Here is a 20,019-nt window from a genome sequence, read left to right on the forward strand (position 1 = left end):
TGTATTGCTCACTCCATAGCTCAGCATGGAAAAGCCCTCAGTGATGGAGAATTTATTAAGGAAACATTTCTAAGATGTGCACCAGCTCTATTTCACGATATGAAAAATAAAGATGATATTATTAAAAGAAAAAAAAAAGGTCAAATGAGAAGGTAGTGAGTATTCCCAGGCAGCTGTCCTGGCTCTCTATTGCTGAGTCCCCCATCTGACCTGGAGCCAATGCAGTCCCAGCCCTCCCACAAGCAGCACTGACTTCTTGTCTGCCTTGATGGAAAGGTGGAAGCATTTACATCCCTCTCCTTTCCCCATTTCATTCAACTCCTACCTCCTCAACAACAAAAATTCCATCAATTTGAAACACCAACTCTTTACATCAATCATAATGTTTCATCCCTTGATCCTTATCAAGGTTAAGACCTGCACCTTTTTGGAGTTGTAGTCAGTAAGAACGTACAATCTTCTTTGAATTTTAAAAAATTAACATTGCATTGTACCTATATTTTCCTGCATCTACAGATTCTCTTCATCATTTTAATTATTTAATCCATCTTACATTCAATTTTATATAATATGAAATAACATTTTTCAAGTGACAAAGCTTTTCTCAGCACTATTTATTGAGTTGTTTCCTTCTCCCTGTTTTCTAATATCTATATGAAATTCTTAGGTGACTGAGTCTATTTCTGGCCTCTTTCTGTCCCACTGATTTAAATGTCTGTTTTGGTGCCTACACCACACTGCTTTCATTTTGTTTCCCTGTAACAAAATGTTTTTTTAAAAAATATTTTTTTATTGATTTCAGAGAAAGGAAGGGAGAGGGAGATTGAAACATCAATGAGGAGAGAAAATCATTGATTGGTTGCCTTCTGCATGCCCCCTACTGGGGATCAAGCCTGCAACCCGGACATGTGTCCTTGACCGAAATTGAACCCAGGACCCTTCAGTTCGCAAGCTGACGCTCTGTCCATTGAGCCAAACTGGATAAGGCAACAACATGTTTTAACATCTGATCAAACTTGCTCTTCTTTAGAAATTTATTTGGTATAATTGTTCACTTATTTACTTTTCATGTGAAACTTAGAATCTTTTTTTTTTCCTGAGTTCTAAAAAGAACATCTAATGTGATTTAGATTGTTAGGGCATTAAGTCTATAAATTTTCCAGAGAATATTGACATTTTTACAATGCTTGGCATCTTGGTATGTTCACTGCTTCATCTGCGTCACATCTAGCTATTTGAATGGCTACGTACTACTCCTTGTGCTGCTGTTCCCTAGCTGGCTTACCCATTTCCCCAGGATTGGGTATTTGGGCTGCTTCCAAGGTTGAGCTATTATGAATAGTGCTACTATAAACAGCTGTGTACAAATTGCTTTTTTATTTCCTTGGGATATGGTCCCCAAAGTGGGGTTATCTGATCAAAGGATATGAACAGTATCATGGTTTTTGTTACATAACCCAGGGAGAATGGGACCAATTTACAGCACCACCAGCAACAGATAAAAAAAAAATCTACTTTTTCCTTAAACCCTTGAGCAGCCTGAAGACTTAAAGGGGTAACTTGTTCCTAAGGGAAACAAACCCCAGCCACTGGAGGAAAAAAGAGGAAGTGAGAGAGTGCAGGGCTCTGAAGAGCGCTGCTGCTGCTGCTGCTGCAGAGGTAGGCTGCCCCTGGCCTGCGGCTGCCCTGCTTCCTGAGTCCTCAGAGCCATATTCCCCATCAGCATGTGAGCCTCATTTATTTTTATTTACTTAGCATATGTTTGTATAGCAATTATTATGTGTCAAGTACTATTCTAAACACTACAAATATTAACTCATTTACTTCTCATAGTTAGTGCATAAAAATAGATCCTATTATTATTACCGTGAGCATTTGACAGATGAAGAAACTGAGTCAGAGAAAATTGCTGTGGGTCACATAGCTGGTGGGACTTGAACTCAGGCAACCTGGCAATAGTTTACTAAACCACTGTACACTGCTCTCTTGATTGGGAACAGTCACTTCTGCTTACAGCTGCCCTTCTTTTTCTGGGTCCTGCCTTGGCCCCAGCGGCCCCAATCCCCTCCAGGGAAGGAAGACCCTAAAACTTCCTGTGCTGGGTTTCAGGCCTTCTTATTACCTCCTTCTCATATTCAGCCACCATCTGTTGGATCCTGCCATGTGCCAGCCATTGGGCGAAGCGCTTTTACACCTTTCCATCTCTTCATCTTTACCAATATCAGACAAAGTAGGTAGTGTATCTTCATTTTATAGAAGAGGCAACTGAAGAACAGAGTAAGTGTGTAGCCCAAGGTCACACAGCCGGTAGGGTGGCGGAGGGAGAATGTGAATCCTGTTCAAACATTAGAGCCTTTGGTCTTTCTCTTATACTTGGCTCCTCTCTGCCCCCCTGAGACTCCACTTTACCGTCGTTCATTTCTCTTTCTCTGATGGTTTTCTTGAAGTTTACTTAGGTGGAAAGAGACCCTGTGGGTGCAGTTCTCTGCTCTTCCTGGCCACGGTTGGGCCTGGCTTCACCAGGGCCCAAGTAGCCAGCCCCAAGGAAAGTGCCATCATTACCTTATGCTTTTTGGAAGTGAGGGCCACTCCCTGAGAGAGGCCCAAGTAGCTCCTTCCTTTCCTGCTTCAAAGTCCACACCCCTCTGGAGCCTGCCCACTGATTCCCACTTCCTGCTTTAGGATCTTCAGCTGATTTACTGAGTACAGATGATGGGCAGGTTCTGGTGCCAGTGAACAGACCACACCCCCAGCTCAGATTTGTGCTCCTACTCCAGGCTCTCTGGGATGACTCAGAGCTCAGCTACCTTCCAGGGAGTGGTTTTCCCCAGTCCTGTCATACAATTTGTACAGGCCCCAAACACCCTGAGCACACGTTATGCACTCCTACCGAGGATAAAAGAAGGCACTGATCCCTGACAGGCTCTGGAAGATTCGATGGCAGCATCAACTTCAGAAACTGTGCTTGTGTACTTCCCTGTGTGCATGCTTTTCAGTGGGAGAGAACACAGCTGCATGTCTCGTGGGCCCGGGACTTCAAGGATGGGCTGATGTGCTCAGGAGTTTATACATGTTGGGTGTTTTTTTCGTGTGTGTGTGTGTGTGTGTGTGTGTGTGTGTGTGTGTGTGTGTATAAGGGCCTGCATGTACCTGGAGTTGGTATGTGTGTTTGCATGCATGCACTGTACAATTTGGGTAAAAGGGCTGGTTAGGAGGGTTTCCAACAGCCCTCAGGAGGGAGACTGGACAGGAGAGAAAGGGAAAAGAGAGTCAAGTCTAATGCTTCGTAAATAAGTGGAGGGAAGCTGTGGTAAGTCCAAAAGGCCCCAGACAGATTCAGACAGGTTTGCAGCATTCAGCGTCACTTGTAGCCCAGGGCAGGAATGGCAGGTTGGAAGTTGGTAGTATGTGCTGGCCTGACCAGGCATAGCCCAGGTTTGAGGAACAAGGGACTGGAGGATATGGTAGAGCATTGCACGCCCCCCCAATCTTCTAAGCCCTAGGCTCCGATCTGTCCCCACAGACCCGATGGCCTCTCTGGGGTAAAGACGGTTTAGCCTTTGTAGAGATCTGGGGGCAGAGGAGAGAAGCTCTGTGGGGCCTATGAAGAGGACTTGCCTGTGCCCCCTACCCCTCAGCCTGTGCCTCCTACCCCTCAGCCTGTGCCCCCTACCCCTCAGCCTGTGCCTCCTACCCCACAGCCTGTGCCCCCTACCTCTCAGCCTGCTCCAGAGGCAAAGGGACCTCCTTCTAGCTTAGAAGCTGCTCAAAGGTTTCGCTGACTTCAGAGGGATGGCGGAGGGAGGAAGGAGGAGAGGCCTCTGAGGTGGCGAAGCTTTTGCTGAGCCTGCAGGCTACCCAGCCCCTCCCTGGTTCCTCATTACTGTGGTCCTTGGGCATGAAATGTCTTTTTATTTGAAGGCCAAGAAGAACCCAGGGCTGTGTTAATGACCACCCAGCACAGAGTGAGGCCTGAGGTGGGAGTGGGGTGGGGGTTGGGGCTGGCTGGCTCTCTTGACCTTGAAATCCTGTCTGAACTTTTTCTGTTGCGCTGATATTCTATTTTTCTAGAACTTGTCTCTCCTGCCGTAACCCTGTCCTCTCAATGGGCCCTCAAGAGGAGGCAAGTGTGGGCAGCCCGGACAAGGGCATCTAGTATGTCTGAAGAGTTCATCAACTGGATCTGAGACCTGAGCAGGACTGGACAACATTCAGTTTCAAGGACTCCCAGACCAATAGGGATAACAAACATTTTACATAAATGCTAATGGAATAATAATAATAATAATAAAAGACTGTATGCCGAGCTGGTGTGGTTCAGTGGTTGAGTGTCAACCTATGAACCAGGAAGTCATAGTTCAATTCCTGCTTAGGGCACATGCCCTGGCTCAATCCCCAGTAAGGGGCATGCAGTAGGCAGTTGATGAATGATTCTCTCTCATCATTGGTGTTTTTATATCTCTCTCCCTCTTCCTTCCTCTCTGAAATCAAATATATATATATATATATATATATATATATATATATATATATATATAAACTTAAAGCAGAGATACACCCAATGAATTAGGAAACTTTTTTTATATATATTTCATTGATTTTTTACAGAGAGGAAGGATGAGGGATAGAGAGTTAGAAGCATCGATCACACATCGCAACCAAGGTACATGCCCTTAACAGGAATCGAACCCCGGACCCCTGAGTCCAAAGGTCAATGCTCTATCCATTGAGCTAAACCGGTTAGGGCAAATTAGGAAACGTTTACGTTGTTTCATCTTTATGTTGATTCTGACAATGGTTTGATGAAATAGAAGGCAGAATTCACAATGCCTGTTTTATTTAAAAAAAAAAAAAAAAAAAAAAAGCAAGGGCCAGAGAAGTTAACTGATCTGCTCTGATTTACACTTGTGAAGTAGTGTGGCTTGGACTCCAATCCATGTCTCTGTGACTCCAAATCTACAACACCACCAAAAAATGCAATGTTTAAAACAGTGTTATTGGCCACTTGAAGGACTCATAAATTATGCCTGGAGAATGTTGGGGAGGCAGAAATTTGAACTGGGTTTTGAAGTGTAGGATCTTTCTCTCTTTCCCTTCCTTTCCTTTCCCTTCCTTTCCTCTTTCTTTCTCTCTTTTTTCTTCCTTCCTTCCTTCCTTCCTTCCTTCCTTCCTTCCTTCCTTCCTTCCTTCCTCTCTCTCTCTCTCTCTCTCTCTCTCTCTCTCTCTCTCTCTCTCTCTCTTTCTTTCTTTCTTTCTTTCTTTCTTTCTTTCTTTCTCTTTTTGCCAGAGCATCAGCACTTAAAAGTTAGGCGCAAGTGGGAAGGTGTGAGAAGAGTGTTTATCTCAGTTGATACAGAATGGCCAGTGGTTGGGGGAGGGGACTACAGTTGAAGCACAAAGTAAGTTGAGGGCCTTGAATGGCGGGATAAAGGGGTTTGATTTTCCCATCGATAAGGTGAGCACTTTCTAAGCCAGGGAAGAGTGTGTCCTGTACACCCTTTAGGGGAGGAGATTTGGGCCCTCCAGCAGTGTGGATTCTGAGGAGAGGAGCAGAGCACCAGCTGGGACCAAACTGTTGCCCCCAAAGAAGTAGCAAAGTGAGGGTGTCAGTGAAGCTCCCCAGCTTGGGGCAGATAGTGAGGCTGCCTCTGGAAAAAGGGAGCTCCAAGCTGAGAGGCGCAGAGGGGAGGGTGGCCCTGGCAGCCCAGGGAGAGAACCAAGGCTACTGGAGTCCCAGGGCCCAGGGTGGCCATGCTGTGGCCATTCTCACTGAGTGTGCAGTGTGGGCAGCCCCAGGCTCTGCCTTCCGAGCCGCCTGCCTCATTGAGAGGTTATTAATAGGGAGTTTGTCTGGTGTCAGAGCGAAGACATAAACTGCATTAGCATTACCCCATAATCTTATTTAGTAAATGCTCATGCCGCTCCGTCTCCTGTAATTGCATTGGGAAGATGCAATATTTATGAAAGGGGAGAGGGGAATGTCACTGCTCATCTTGGTGATGCAGTAAGAATCCCGGGAAATATAGTGCAGGCTGTAGAGGCCTGGCCCCTGGCCTGAGGGAGTGGGCCCCAGGCCGTTGCCACCCACCCTGGCTCCCATCCCCCCTTAGGAGCCTGGGGCTGTGGGGCAAGGGGGTTTAGAAGTGACAGCTACTGCTCCCCTTGGCATTACTACTCCTGAAGGTCTTGGTCCCTGCCGGATGCACTGAACCCTCTGGAGGGCACAAGGCTTCCGGCTTTGGATCACTCCCACCCCTAGTTGGATTTCGAGGAGACTTCATCTTCACTGTGCAACTTAAGTGGCTTGACGAAGCTCAGTGGGCAGCAGCAGGTGGGCCTGGGACCAGGGGCTTTGGCTGGAGCAAGGTCTCAGATCCCCCAAAGCCCACTGCAGCCTTAGGTTCCCAGGGTGGTGGCCCTCTTCCACCCTTCTGAGATCACATGATTCATTCTAGGACACCCCCTTACACACACACACACACACACACACACACACACACACACACACACACACCCCGCCTCACTCACTGCAGCGGCTAACCGCTCTCAATGCTCTCGCACAGTCATGAAGTTCGCCGCCTGCCCTGACGCACTCATTCCCTCCGCGCTCCCACAGGCCTCGCTGTGCCTGCCCGCCCGGCCACACCTCCCTCACGAGGGCATCCACCCCCTCTAATTTCCAGCGGCCTGTCGGTTGCCTCCCTATTCCTCCCGCCCTCACTTCCCAGGTGGGGAAGGGGCACCCTAATCGGAGGCAGCTGAGAACCAGGGAGAGGGTGGGCGAAGGAGGGCATGCCAGCTCCCTCTCCGCTGTCCCATTAATCACAGCGTCGTAGTCCAGTTGGGGATACCGGGCGCCCAGGGCCACACGCAGCCCTCGGGACCATGCGATTGTTTTTGGAGGGAGAGGCCGCCTCGGGCAGGGGCTCAGGCGGCAGTGCCTCCTTCCCTCCATCCGTTCCCTCGGCCCCCAACAAGCGCCTGCGGCGCCCGGGGACCGGTGGCGAAGCGGCCGCGGGTGGCGCGCGGGTGGCAGGGGCTGACCGGCCTAATTCAATTAGCTGGGCGGCCGCAGCCTCTGCGCAACTCCGCGCCCGCGGGGCTGAGCTTGGGCAGCTGCTCTTTGTGCGACGATCCCATGCATATGGATACAGTTCCTCCCCTCTGGCACGCCCCGCACTTCTGGCACCTGCGGCTCTGCTCCCCACCCCCTCAGGAGAAAAGGCGACCCTGGTCTCCCTGGAAAAGTTGGGAAACTGTGGCTGCTGGTGAGCCCAGTCAGTGTGGCAAGGGGTGCACCTGCGGTTCGCGTGTATGAGTTCCTGTGCACGTGTGACCTGCAGGTTGTGTTGTGAAGGGAGAGGGTTTTGTTTCGCTTTGCATCTGCGCGGAGAGGGGTGTGGCTGGGCGTGTCTGTGGGCACCCGGGTGCGGGTGCGCGACGGCTGTGTGAGCATCCGCGGGGCACGCAGGTGTGTCTGCGTTTTGTGTTGAGGGTGACTGTGGGCCTGGGAGGGTGAGAGAAGGAGCAGTGGCTGCTCCGACGCTGTCCCTGGAAAGCCGTGGTGTTCAGTGTGTCTGTGCGCGACCTTTTGTATACAAGCGGGTCCCTGTGCCATCCGGCTGCGGTGTGGAACACGTCACCCCCCCCCCCACCCCCCCAACCCCACCAGCAGCCCAGCAGCAGCTGCAGCTCCCAGGCTTTTCTGAAGGAGGAGGAGCTTGGAGAGAGTATTTCAAACCCTAACTCCAGCTCAACTCATTTACTGGGACAGCACTCCCCAATCCCTCGGGCTGGCGGGGCAGCCAGGCCTCTCCCCTGGCGTAGGGGTCGGTCCGGTCCGGTCCGGTCCGGTCCGGGGTCAGGGCGAGCCAGGTTATCTGTTCCCAGAACAGCCCGGCACCGCGGCTCAGCGGAGGCCAGCTGCTTCTTACGCACGCCTTGCACCCCTGAAATCACCAGACCTATCTGTGCCAAGGTGGCCCGAGCTCTTAGGGACAACCGCGGGACCTCCAGCTCAGCCTCCGCCACAGCCACAGCCGGACTGGAGCCCAGTGGGAGTCTGGGTTTGGGGGCCGGAAGGCCTTCGGCTGCCTCCTCTAAGGCCAAGTCTGTGCTCCCTGAGGGCAAGGAATTGAGGTGGGAAGTCTGGGTAGATATGAGCACTGCAGGCTCATGACCAGAAATCTCGCTCATTCTGTCTTTACTGCGGGGATGGGTGGAGTGGGAGAATCCGCACAGCTTGGTAGGTTCAGCCCTCTGAGCCCGAAGGGAGTCCCATTGTCAGCCTGGCCGAAGGTGGTTCCTAAAAGACTGCGGTGGCCCTCGGAGGCCTGGCTAGCGCTCTCTGTTCCCTCCCCTGTGCCCTGCTCAGGGCCCTGCTACCTGGATGCCCCCTGACACCTGAATTTCCTTGGGTTGGACATAGACCTGCCCAGCAGCTGAGTAGGGCCAAGGGTAGAGGCTGAGGCTGGGAGGCTGGGCCCTGCCATGTTCTGGGTCCTAAGCAGAGCGGCTCCCTGGGCCCACTGGTGGGAGGCTCACTTAGTGTCTCCTGGGTGGTGCCCAGGGAGCCCTCCAGGAGCTGCCAGGAATGGCAGGACTTGGAGGTCTGTCCTGCCTGAACCTTCTCTCCGCTCACCCCATGTCCTACCCTTTCCTGGTTCTGGAAACCTGAGCAGAGACCAGCATGGGAGACATGCTGGGTCAGGGGCACCCATGCTGGATGGTGGAACTGGGGGCCTCTGGTCTTCCCATGGGAGGGAGTTGGTCAGAGAAAGAAAGGCCTGTGACCCTAGCTGGGTGCCCAGGGGTGGCGGGCCAACAGAAGCTAAGAGGGGAAGCCTTAGTGAGGGAGGAACAGCCATAAGGACCCCGTTGCCCTAGCAGGCTTTGGGGTGGGGGTGGGAGGAGGAGAAAGGTGCTGGCCCCTATACCAGGTGACACTTAGGTATATCCTACATCAGATTGGCTCTGTCCCCTGTCTCTCCATCTTCTACGCACTCAGGGTCGCTGCACTGATGGGACCTATGTGCCTGTCTTGCTGTTGGAGGGGTCCCTGGCTCCTGTTACTGTATGAATTGAGCGGGGCGCCTGGGGCTGAAGAATCATTTAGTTGTGTGCCTGGAACCAGCCTGCTCACTTCTCCTTCACCAACAGAGGCTCCGAGAGGCAAGCACTCCCACCCCAGGGCCCTGGGTAGGTAGGGTCCCCTTTACTGGGTCTCTAAGGCCCTAAGTCACAGCTGTGCATGCCTCTTTCGTGGAAGGAGAAATTTCCTACCTCTTTATGGAGGCAGGTGAGCAAGGCAGAAGGGGCATGTTTGGTACTGAGATCCAGACCTCAATGGTCCCACCATGGACTGCTTCATTTTACACATCCCCTTACACATTTCTCAGCCTGTTCTATGCCTTTCCTGCTAAATGCCTATTGGGCATACCCTATCACTCTCTTCCCACACCCACACGTCCACATATGGCCATTTCCCTGACAACTGCACTAGAAAATAGGATGCCCCTCCCCCAGATACACACCTACCATCAGCAACACACATTATTATTACATTCACACTTTCACACACAGGCCAAGGGACAGCCTCACACCATCATGTATGGGCCCATTACAGAGGAATAGCTGTAGAGACACACAATCATCCCGTTACAGAAAACACACATCCACTCACATTCTCACTGACACACACACATCCTTCACACAAGCAAATCCAGTTGTAAAACAGATTCCCCCCACTCCCAATCTTACCAATGGACATGCCTCTTGTTTGCAGTTGTGTCCCAACAGCCTAACACAATTACATAATGGACACTTGGTACATATTTGGGTAAATTTTTAAAGTTATTCCTTAAAGACAAACACACTACCCTCACTGTCACGCACATCCAGCTTCCCTTCATGGACACACAGTCCCACACACACAAAGTAATTAAGTTACCATACACACCCTTAAGCTATAGGACAACCCCTGGCTCAGGGGTCTCTCCCAGAGGGGGAAGGAAGCAATGAGGGATCCAAAGGGGCTTCCCCTGTGGCTGAGCCCTCCCTTTTCTCCCCCCACCCCCACTCTCCCGTCTCAGCCTCAGCTGCTCCTCTTTTAATTGGAAGCACTTCTTTATTCTGCAGGCGAGGGGGTGGGGGCGCCTGGGAGGGTTGGTGCTGGAAGGGGGGTTGTTACCAGGTGGCCTCAGGGCTGGAACTCACCTAGATGTGTGCAACAATACTCCTGCAAGGCAAGGACCACATCCGCCAGGTTTGGTGCTAAGGAAGCAGCTTGTAATGAATGGAATCAGAAAAACAGCATTTGAGCCCAATTCTGTCCCTGTTCAGTTTTCAGTGCCTTGGTCTTTTCATCTGTAAAATGGAGACAACAAAAGCCGCATCACAGGACATTTGGAGGATGGGATGGGAAGGAACCTAGGACACCACCGGTTCTTTGTCAGTCCTGCCTCCTTTTCCTCCCTCCTCTTTCCTAGCAGGGCTACTCTGCAAGGCATGGAACGCAAGCCGCAAGCCACACCGAAGAAGATGAGCTCTGAGTCTCCTCCATTTCAGAAAACTTCCTAACCTGCAGCACTGTGCTCAAGAAACTGCTTCAGGGAATGGCAGGGGCCAGAAGCCAACAAACCCTGGCACTCTTGTCTCGTCTTCCTAGCAGAGAAGGGTCAGAGAGGGTCACCCTGCCCTCAGCCACTATCCCATTGGAAGGCAAAGGCCGAGGTCAAGCTGGACTCAGAGAACCCCAGCTGGGGGGAGGCCAGCAGCTCAGAAGTAGGTTGGGAGAAAAGTTGACTCTGATAAGCAGGAGAGGTGGGTGGGAAATTCCAAAGAAATCAGTCAGCCAGGTAGCGGTGAGAAAGGGAAAGGCAGGATGTCCCTGGGCTGTTGAATTTGGTGAGAAGAGCATCCTGACAGTCTTAGTGGACCCCTAGGCAGCGGGGACTTCTGCCAAACTTAGACTAGGCCAGCAAGGATGAGGTCTCCTCCCAGCTACCCTGGACAACCGGTGACAGAAGTGAGGCGTTTAAGAGGTGAGTGAGGCAGATGCCCAGAGGGTTGGATCAGGCAGGATTGGAAAGCCATGGGGGCTGGAAAGGTGCATTAGGAGGGGGAGAGTGAGGAGGGGGAGAGTGTTAGGAACACTCAAGGGGTTTCTAGCATGGGCCAGAGGTGGCAAGGAGAAGTTTTGAGGATAACCTAGAAAGACAGGGTTTTAATTGCAGCAGGCAGAACTGTTGTTAGACACAATGTGACTTCTTGACTAAAAGGAGAAAGACAGAGCAAAGCAATGGGGACCCAACCTCAACAGATGTGAAGGGTCTCTCCCCATAGTTTCAGCCTCTGCAGGAAAGGCGTTCAGAGCTTAGGACCCCAGCTCAATCCTCTTCTGTCTGTGTGGCTCTGGGCAACTTCATTCGTCTTACTGAGTCTCAGCTTTTGTTTTTCTTAAAATGAGATATAATTCATGTAACATAATTTCAACCCTTTAAATTGTACAACTCAGTGGTTTTTAGTATATTCACAAAGTTGTGCAACCATAACCATCTAACTCCAGAATATTTTCATCACTGCAAATAGAAACTTTTTATCTACTTGTAGTCAACTCCCCCCCCCTCCGCCCCCCCACCTTCCAGCTCCTGGAAACCACTAATTTACTTTCTGTCTCTATAGATTTGCCTATTCTGGATGATTCATATAAATAAAATTATATAATATGTGGCCTTTTGTGCCTGGCTTCCTTCACTTAGCATAATGTTTTCTAGGTTCTTCCATGTTGTACCATGAACCAAGATGTCCTTTTTATTCCTTTTTATGGCTGAATATAAAGTCATTTGTACAGAGATACCTCATTTTATTTATCTATTCATCAAAATTCGTCAAAATTGCTTTATGAATAATATTATTCATTATGAAAAATACTCTTATGAAGATTCATTTTTTTCTTAATAATTTTAAAATGGAGGTGTTTCTATTAACTTCACAGGGTTGTATGAGTCTTAAATGAGATCAGTGCGGTGTGGTGCCTGGCACATAGTAGTTTCTCAGTAAAACACTTTTATCTATTTCTTTTTCAGTTCTTTCAACATCAGAAGCAGGAAAGAGACACATTCAGGTCCAAACAACTTCCAAAGAAAGTTATGGAACCTCCTGTTTGAGGTGTAGTACTTGAATTGGGGTGGGTGGAGAGGAGAGAGCTGTTAAGGGAGTGGGACTCTCTCCTCAGGTGTCTGTTTAGTGTTGAAAACAACCACATCTGGCTTTATATTCGTGGACCCCTGTCCACTTGCCTGGAGCCTAGACAAGGTGTTCCTTTTAGAGATGCTGTTCCAACCAGCAGCCAGGGTTTCAGGGTAACCCATGAAAGCAAGTAGAATCCAGATCCTCCATCTTATCACCTCACTTAGCCTCTCTGAGATTTGGTTTCTTTGCGTCTGTAAAATAGGGTTAATACTCATCTCAAAGAGTTAGTGTAGAGTTTACAGTGTTCTCCGTAACACTCATCATCCTCTGGCTTATTGTATTTGCTTCTTTACATCTCCTCTATGGAATGCAAGCTCCATGAGGGCAGAAACGTTGTTTTGTTCACTGCTCTTTTCTCAGCGCCAAGAACCATACCTGACACATAGTAGGTGCTTAAAAAATTTGTTGAATAAGGAGGTTAATTCATTCATTATTCACTCAAAATGAATATATTTTGTGGGTTGGGGCTACACTTCCCGGGGGAGGGGCGGGGGGGGGGGGGAGAACAGAGATAAGGAAGCCATTTTTTGCCTCCAAGGAGATCTCTTCAAGTGGAAGTCATAGGCCAAAGCAAACATTACATTGCAATAAGACCTGATAAGTAGAATGTGTGCCTTCACGTTCTAGCACCTTGCCCGATAGAGACACTCCTCTCTGAAGGCCTGTTGAATCTAGACTAGACCAGAAATAGATCCCAAGTTATCCAACCTATGCCTTTCCCAATTTTGGCTTCTGGGAGGGATCAAACATTTCCCTCCTGGAGAGGGGAAAGGGGAAGCAGAAAAGGGAGTTTCCTCCTCTCCTGGGCTCTAAGCCAGTCAGCCGCAGGCAAAACTTTGCAAAGGCCTAAACTGGTCCTGGATGCACTTCCCTCACCTTAGTCCCACCATCCCCAGGCCCCCGCTGCCTTAAGACCCTAGATTCCAAAAGTAAGAAAATAACCCCTCCCCCTTACCACAGTCGGAAGGTTTCTTGCTTGACATTGCCACTCCTGGCCTAGTTGCTAGGTGAAACAATCCGATTGAATTCGTTCGCATACTGTGGGAACTGCTTCCTGAGACATCTGTTTATTTTAAAGGAAAGGGGTATCTGGAAGCATAGGCACCATGGCAACAGGCCTCAAGCGAACTCCCTTGGCTGTGGTTGCCTTTCAGGAAGTGTTCTCTTCCTCAGTTTCCTTAAACAGGCTCAGTTGGGTGGTGGTTGATTTTTTTTCAACATATAGGCGGGTGTTTCAAAGAAGGCCCAGCCGGAACTCACTTTCCCTGACCTGGGCTCCATACCTGGGAGTAGACAGTCTTCTACTGTCTAACGAGCTGGGCTTGACGTTTGGTGTAAATACTCTGGTTGATGGACAGGTGTTTCCCAGCTGAGCCCTTGGGAAGATTCTCCAGTAGCCAAGGGACGCCTCCTCCCCAGAGGCCTGTGGCCTGGACCCCGTTGGCCCAATTCAAATTTAGGGGGCGGCTCCTGCCTGGCGGGGAAGAGGGCTCTGACCTCCACCTCCTGGGCTCCGTCTGTCTGTGAGTCTCTGGGAACGGCCACCTCCTGCTCTTTCTCTTTCTCCTTTTAAGTCTCGGTTCCCCCTCTTCCTGAACTACTTCTCTGCGCCTCAGTCTCCGTCCTTCTGTCTCTGGCTCCGGCATCTGTCTCGGCTCCCGGCCTCCCTCTCCCCGTCTCCGCCCCTCCCCCGCGCTGTCATTCACCCCGCTTCTCTCCGCTCACAGCCAATGGAGAGACCGGGTCGGAACGGCTAGGCTCCCTCGCACCGGGCTTTTTCGCCCGGTGATTGATGTCCCAGAGTCAACAGCGAGCAAGCAGCCGGAGAGGGGAAGGAGCAGCCGGAGAGGAGTAGAACACGGCGCCCCCTCTCTCCCTCCCCTCCCCCCTACTTTAGCCCTTCTGCGTACTTCGCCTCCAAGTCTCGGCGCGGCCAGGAAGCGCTCCTGCTTTCGCGCCCCTGCGCGCTGCACCCAGAGAGAAAAAACAGCGAGCCCCGCCGCCCAGGCCCCCCTCCCCCCCCGCGGGGCCGGGGCGGGGGTCGGCATGGAGCACCTGGGTCCGCACCATCTCCACCCGGGCCACGCGGAGCCCATCAGCTTCGGCATCGACCAGATCCTCAACAGCCCGGACCAGGGCGGCTGCATGGGGCCAAACTCACGCCTCCAGGACGGCGAATACGGCCTTGGCTGTTTGGTCGGAGGCGCCTACGCTTACGGCGGCGGGGGACCGGTGGCCGGGGCGGCGGCCGGGAACGCGGGGGCCTACGGCGCAGGCGGCCCGAGCGGTCCTGGTGGCCCGGCGGGCGGCGGGGGCGGTGCCTGCAGCATGGGCCCTCTGGCCGGCTCCTACAACGTGAACATGGCCTTGGCGGGCGGCCCGGCCCCGGGAGGCGGCGGCGGCGGCGGCGGAGGGGCGCTGAGCGCTGCGGGAGTGATTCGAGTGCCCGCGCACAGACCACTAGCTGGAGCGGTGGCCCACCCCCAGCCTCTGGCTACTGGCTTGCCCACGGTGCCCTCCGTGCCCGCCGTGCCGGGTGTCAACAACCTCACCGGCCTCACCTTCCCCTGGATGGAGAGTAACCGCAGATACACAAAGGACAGGTTCACAGGTGAGTCCGGGGCCCGCGCGCGCCCGGCCTGGCCGCGGCCCGGGCTCTGCGCTCTCCCTTCCCCCTCATGGCTCCCTGCAGCCCCCTGTGCCTGCCGGGTCGGTCGCTCAGCAACTCTTGGTGCTTCCCCCACGTTTAGCCGCCTGCCACCTTTCTATGCTCGAGGAATCGCCGGCTCCCAGCCTGGGCCCGCGGCGTCTCTCCCGCAGGACCCCTGCTCTGAGAAGCGCTCCCAGAGTCCCCTCGCGGAGTCCTGGGCCCGGTCAGAGGGAGGGAAGAGGAATGTAGCTTCGGGACACATTACGCCCTCACTTGGGGCCCGGAATCTCAGAGAAGGGGTGCGATGTGAACAAACTGTTTCTTCCGTCCCGGCCGACATTCTCTTGGGAGGCGGTGAGCCCCAGAACCAGACGCAAGGAAAGAACAGGTTCCCCACCTCCGCCCCCCACCCCGCACCCCCCAGCCACACACACACACACACACACACACACACACACACACTCCAAGTCCCAGTTCTGCTGCGCTGCGGGCCAGCAGGGGCCACGAGTCCGAGTCCAGCGGCAGAGCTGGCGGGCCTTTCTTCCCGAACTGCGGGCTTCGCCCAGGTCGGTGGCAGCGTGAGGCTGAGCCGCCCGCTTCATTTTCGTTCTGTCCGGGCTCGGCCTTCTCCCCCACCTCCTACTCCTGGCTTTGTCCGGGCTCGGCCTTCTCCACCTCCTACCCCTGGCCCTCCGGCGTAAATAATGCACCGGCCAGGCCCAGGGTCGATTGGCCGCCAAAGGACTACTCCCGGGACGATGGCGCTTTCGGCGGCGCCGGCTGCCGTCCTCTCCGCTGCCTGCTCCCCGCCTTCCTCCGTTAGTCCCGGCTCTCTGCGCTCCCGCTTCCGCAGTCGGCGCTCAGCCCTGGCTCGGCGCGGGCCCTTTCCCCGGCTTCACTTCCCGCTTCCCTTGGCATCCCCTGGATCTGAGCGTATTATTTTCCCGCCCAGCCAGGCCCCCACGCCCGCTGGGAAGCAGTGAAGCAGCCACGAGTTGAGTCTGGGTTCCGGACAGGCCTTTGGAGCAGGAGGAGGGAGGCACAGGCCGGGACTCCAGCCGGGTTTGGGCTTCAGCGCCCAACTGTGAAAGGGGGGTAGGCGGCTTAGAGCTAGACCCTAGACCAGGAGACCCTAGGGCCCCCCAGGCCCCCCTGCTCCTGTTCCAACCTTGGCTCAGACTCTAGGTCTGTGGCAAAAAGTTTTTTTGAGGGGAGGGAAGATTCATAGAGGCAGAATAGCCACTCCACTTTGGGGCTGTAGGAAGGGCCCTGTACTCAAGGGGCTCCACTGCCCCAACCCAAGTTCTCTCAGCGCTGGAATGAGGGCAGGACTCTGAGGGAAGCCCCAACCTGGAACCCACTAATCCTGGGTCTGCTGAAAGGTACCTCACAGAGGCCCACCTAGGGGAGCCACGGCGCCTCTCCTCGTCGTTCAGGCCTAAGGAAGGTTCAGAGGGAGTCTATGGCTGCCTTGTGTTGCCATGTCCTGTGCGTGTCTGCCTGAGTGCCTGTGCCTGTGTGCTGGCGTGTTTGGTTGTGTAGATCTGTAACTTGCCACTGTTGTATGTGATGTGTCTGTGTACACCGCTGTGTGATGGAGGCTTAGGTCAGGACCAGGCAGGGTCCAGCCTCTTACTATTGGGCAGCTTCTCTGAGGCTGGAGGCCTGGGGCAGTGGGAAGCTGTGGGGAGCCCTGGGGGTGGGGGCTGCCATCTTCTGCTGCCTCAGGGAGACTGGGGAGGTGGCTGTGGTATAGTGTCTGTTTGGGCACGTGGAAGCCCAGGGCTGGGGAGGCCTCCATGGTGGCAGCAGCGGCTGCAGCTTGGCGGCGGGAGGGGTCCCTTTCCGCCCCGGCTTGGAGCTGAGGGCTGAAGGGAGGATTGAGGCCCTGATCGGCTCTGATTTTGGGGTCTAGCTGCTATGCTCGCTGAGTCGCGGGGTGTCGGGCCTGGGACGCCTCCTGACGCTCTGCCGCTTGCCTCTGCCGTCTGTCTGTCTCCCGCTCCAGTGGCCCTCTCACCCTTCACTGTAACACGCCGTATAGGTCACCCCTATCAGAACCGGACGCCCCCCAAGAAGAAGAAGCCGCGCACGTCCTTCACGCGCCTGCAGATCTGCGAGCTGGAGAAGCGCTTCCACCGCCAGAAGTACCTGGCCTCCGCCGAGCGCGCCGCCCTGGCCAAGGCGCTCAAAATGACTGACGCTCAGGTCAAAACCTGGTTCCAGAACCGGCGGACCAAGTGGAGGTGAGCGCGCGGGGCGGGCGCGGCGCGGGCGGCTGGTCTCGGCTGCTCAAGGCTCCGGGCCTCTCGGGACGTCACACTCCCTCCGCTCCCGGCTCCCGACGTGTTCGGAGGAGCCAGCAGCTCCTGCTAGGCTCTCGGGGAGTGGGAGGCAGGCGCTGCCGACTGACCGAGATGAGGCTGGCGAGCCCTGGCTCTGCTGATCGAAGGCTTCCTGGCTTTCTGGCCGGCAACCCAACGCCTTTGTAAGCGCGCTGGTCTCGGCCGCTGCTTGAGGAGGCAGCGGGTTAGAGCGGTCTCTGCAGTCCAGGTTGTCTGGGTCAGTGAGTCCCGCGGGGCCTTTTGTTTGCGAAAACGTGCACTTACAGAGATACCCCCTCGATCCCGGAGACTGGAGGCAGGATGGCCTGCGCCCGGTTTCTGCGCCCCAGCCGGGCTTCCTGCAGAGCGTCTGGGGCCGCAGACCGCCGCCTGGGCTCCGCGGACTCCCTCCTCCCGCCGCGGGTTCCCGGCTCTGGAAGGGGAAAATCAATCCGCGCCGGCTGTGGCGGGATTTTCGATGGTCCCACAGAACCCGAGATCAATTAGGAGCAGATGGGTGTGTGTGTGTGTGTGTGTGTGTGTGTGTGTGTGTGAGAGAGAGAGAGAGAGAGGTTACCCTTCTCACATCACACATCCACTACACTAATTTTCCCCCTATATACATGCACCGACCTCTGTCCCTCCCTGTCTCTCTCTTCCTCCCTCCCTCCCCCTCTTTCTTGTGTCCCCCTGACTTCGTGGCAGCCTTACTCTCCGCACACACACCAGCGCTTTCTCTGCCGCCCCCTCCTGCATCTCTGCACCCTCCCGCCCGCACATCTAGCCCGCACACTCGGTTCCACGCCTGCCAGGCGTTTCTGGCTAGCTCAGGCCTCGGGGGAGCGGAGGAGTCTGGGCGAAGGCGGCGGCGCCGGGCCGGGCGGGCCTGGGGCCTGAGGAAGGAATTGGAGTTTCCTCTTTTACTGAATGAAGGCGAGGAATCTGCCCGGGATTCCGCCCGTGGTGGCCACAAAGGAAGCCACTGCCCCTCGAGTCTGCTGCCCTCCCCACCCCTCCCCACATTCCTGCCGCAGGGGAAGGGGCATCAGCTTCAGACCGCTGGAAAGCTAGCTGAAGAGGGAGCGAGGCCGGCTGGGGAGGGGTACACCGGCGTTCTCAGGGCGCACTCAGGGCTGTAGCTAGGGGAGGGGAGGGAGCCAGGGAAGACCCTCCCCCAGGTGGGGGACAGATAAAGAGTGACAGGCAACCGAGAAACCAAAACGCAAAGAGGGGGGGCAAGCTAGAGACCCCACCCAGGCAGAAAAGGAAGCCAGGCAGCCTAATGAAGCCTTAGGTATGAAAAAGAAAAGCAATGGATGAGAAAAACCTCCATTTTCGTTTCAAACAAATTCCCTTAATCTTGAGAAAGCCAACGGGGCAGGGGCGGGGATGAAAGAAAACAAGAGATAGAGACAAAAGCCCGAAGGAAGAGAATCAGTCGAACAGTTGAAAGTGCAGGGAAGAAGGGGAAGGAGAGAGCCAGAGACACCGAGAGAAAAGCAAGAAGAAGCCGCGGGAGGCCGGCCGGCGTCCGTCGCGCGGAGAGCCCCTCGCTGGCTTCGCGCGGCTTCATCGATCGCCTACAAATTGCTTCTGGAGGCCCCGGGGACTCCCATTAGGTCTGTCCACCTTAGAGACAGACGTTTGATCTCAGTTGACGGGGTGGAGGGGAGGCATTAAATGGAGTGAGTCATCGCCTCCCTGGACGCCGCGGAGGAAGCCGGCTGGCCGGGCAGGCACAGGGCACAGGGCTCGGCGCAGGAGGTCCAGGCCTGGGACACGTTTGCAGAGAAAAGGGGGGAGAGAGGTCGCGCAGGACAGCTCGCATCCACAGCCCTTGCCTCCTCCTGGACTGGTGGGGAAGGCGAGGCCCTTCAGGATTGGGACGGGGGTGTCTGGTCTTCCTGGGGGTTGGGGGGCAGGCAAGATGCCATTTTATTCTTGGCTGAGCCCTTCCAGGCTGTTGTGTGGGCGCTGCGCTGGACAGGGAGCCCCAGCTCCTTTCCTAGCGGACTTTCCCTCAGCTTCCCTGCTACAGCTCGGTTCCATCTACTTTTGGGGTTACCAGTCTTAGTGGGAGTCGGGATCTTCAAGATAAGGGGATGCGTAGAGGGACCCACGCTGGAGCTGGGTGCTGCCCAGGCAGCAGCGCCCATGCGCGCTCAGGTCTCCCTGGGATCGCTCGGGAGCGTGGGTAACAGCTTGTCCCCGTGCAGGCGGCAGACCGCGGAGGAGCGCGAGGCCGAGAGGCAGCAGGCGAACCGCATCCTCCTGCAGCTGCAGCAAGAGGCCTTCCAGAAGAGCCTGGCGCAGCCGCTGCCCGCCGACCCGCTCTGCGTTCACAACTCGTCGCTCTTCGCCCTGCAGAACCTGCAGCCCTGGTCTGACGACTCGACCAAGATCACCAGCGTCACGTCCGTGGCCTCGGCCTGCGAGTGAGCCTGCCCAGCCCACCCCTCAGACCCCGGCCCAGCCAAGGGGTCAATGCTGAGGCCGGAGAGCCAGGACTCTCTCCCGCCCTCCCGGCCTCGGAGGGGAGCACGCCCCTCCACGGGGCCTGCCTGCTTGCCGAAACTGCGCTCTCTTCCGTGGAAAAGAAGAAAGGAGTGCAGAGCACAGGGACCCGCGACCCACGCCCTGACTCCCACGTGGTCCTGCGCCCGCTAAAACTGTTGAGAGTCGCCTCCGTTTGCATCTATTTTATTTTAATCTGATTTTTAACGTGGGACTGAGAGGTGGGGGGGAAGAGGGAGAAGAAGAGCTTCTGGGGTCCCCAGAGGACAGCACAGGCTG

General features: G+C 54.6%; 1 protein-coding gene across 1 annotated transcript; it reads left to right on the forward strand.

Moving 5' to 3' along the window:
* Positions 1–14,298: 14,298 nt before the first annotated feature.
* On the forward strand, positions 14,299–19,665 carry TLX1 (T cell leukemia homeobox 1; the record flags this gene model as incomplete). The annotated part of the gene is made up of 3 exons (XM_081104445.1): positions 14,299–14,863; positions 16,947–17,148; positions 19,443–19,665. The coding sequence occupies 3 exons, from the start codon at positions 14,299–14,301 to the stop codon at positions 19,663–19,665; spliced, it is 990 nt and encodes a 329-aa protein (XP_080960571.1).
* Between the last annotated feature and the right edge of the window lie 354 nt (positions 19,666–20,019).

This window comes from Myotis nattereri, assembly GCF_964212035.1.
Source record: "Myotis nattereri genome assembly, chromosome: 13".
In the NCBI taxonomy this organism is placed as follows: Eukaryota; Metazoa; Chordata; class Mammalia; order Chiroptera; family Vespertilionidae; genus Myotis; species Myotis nattereri.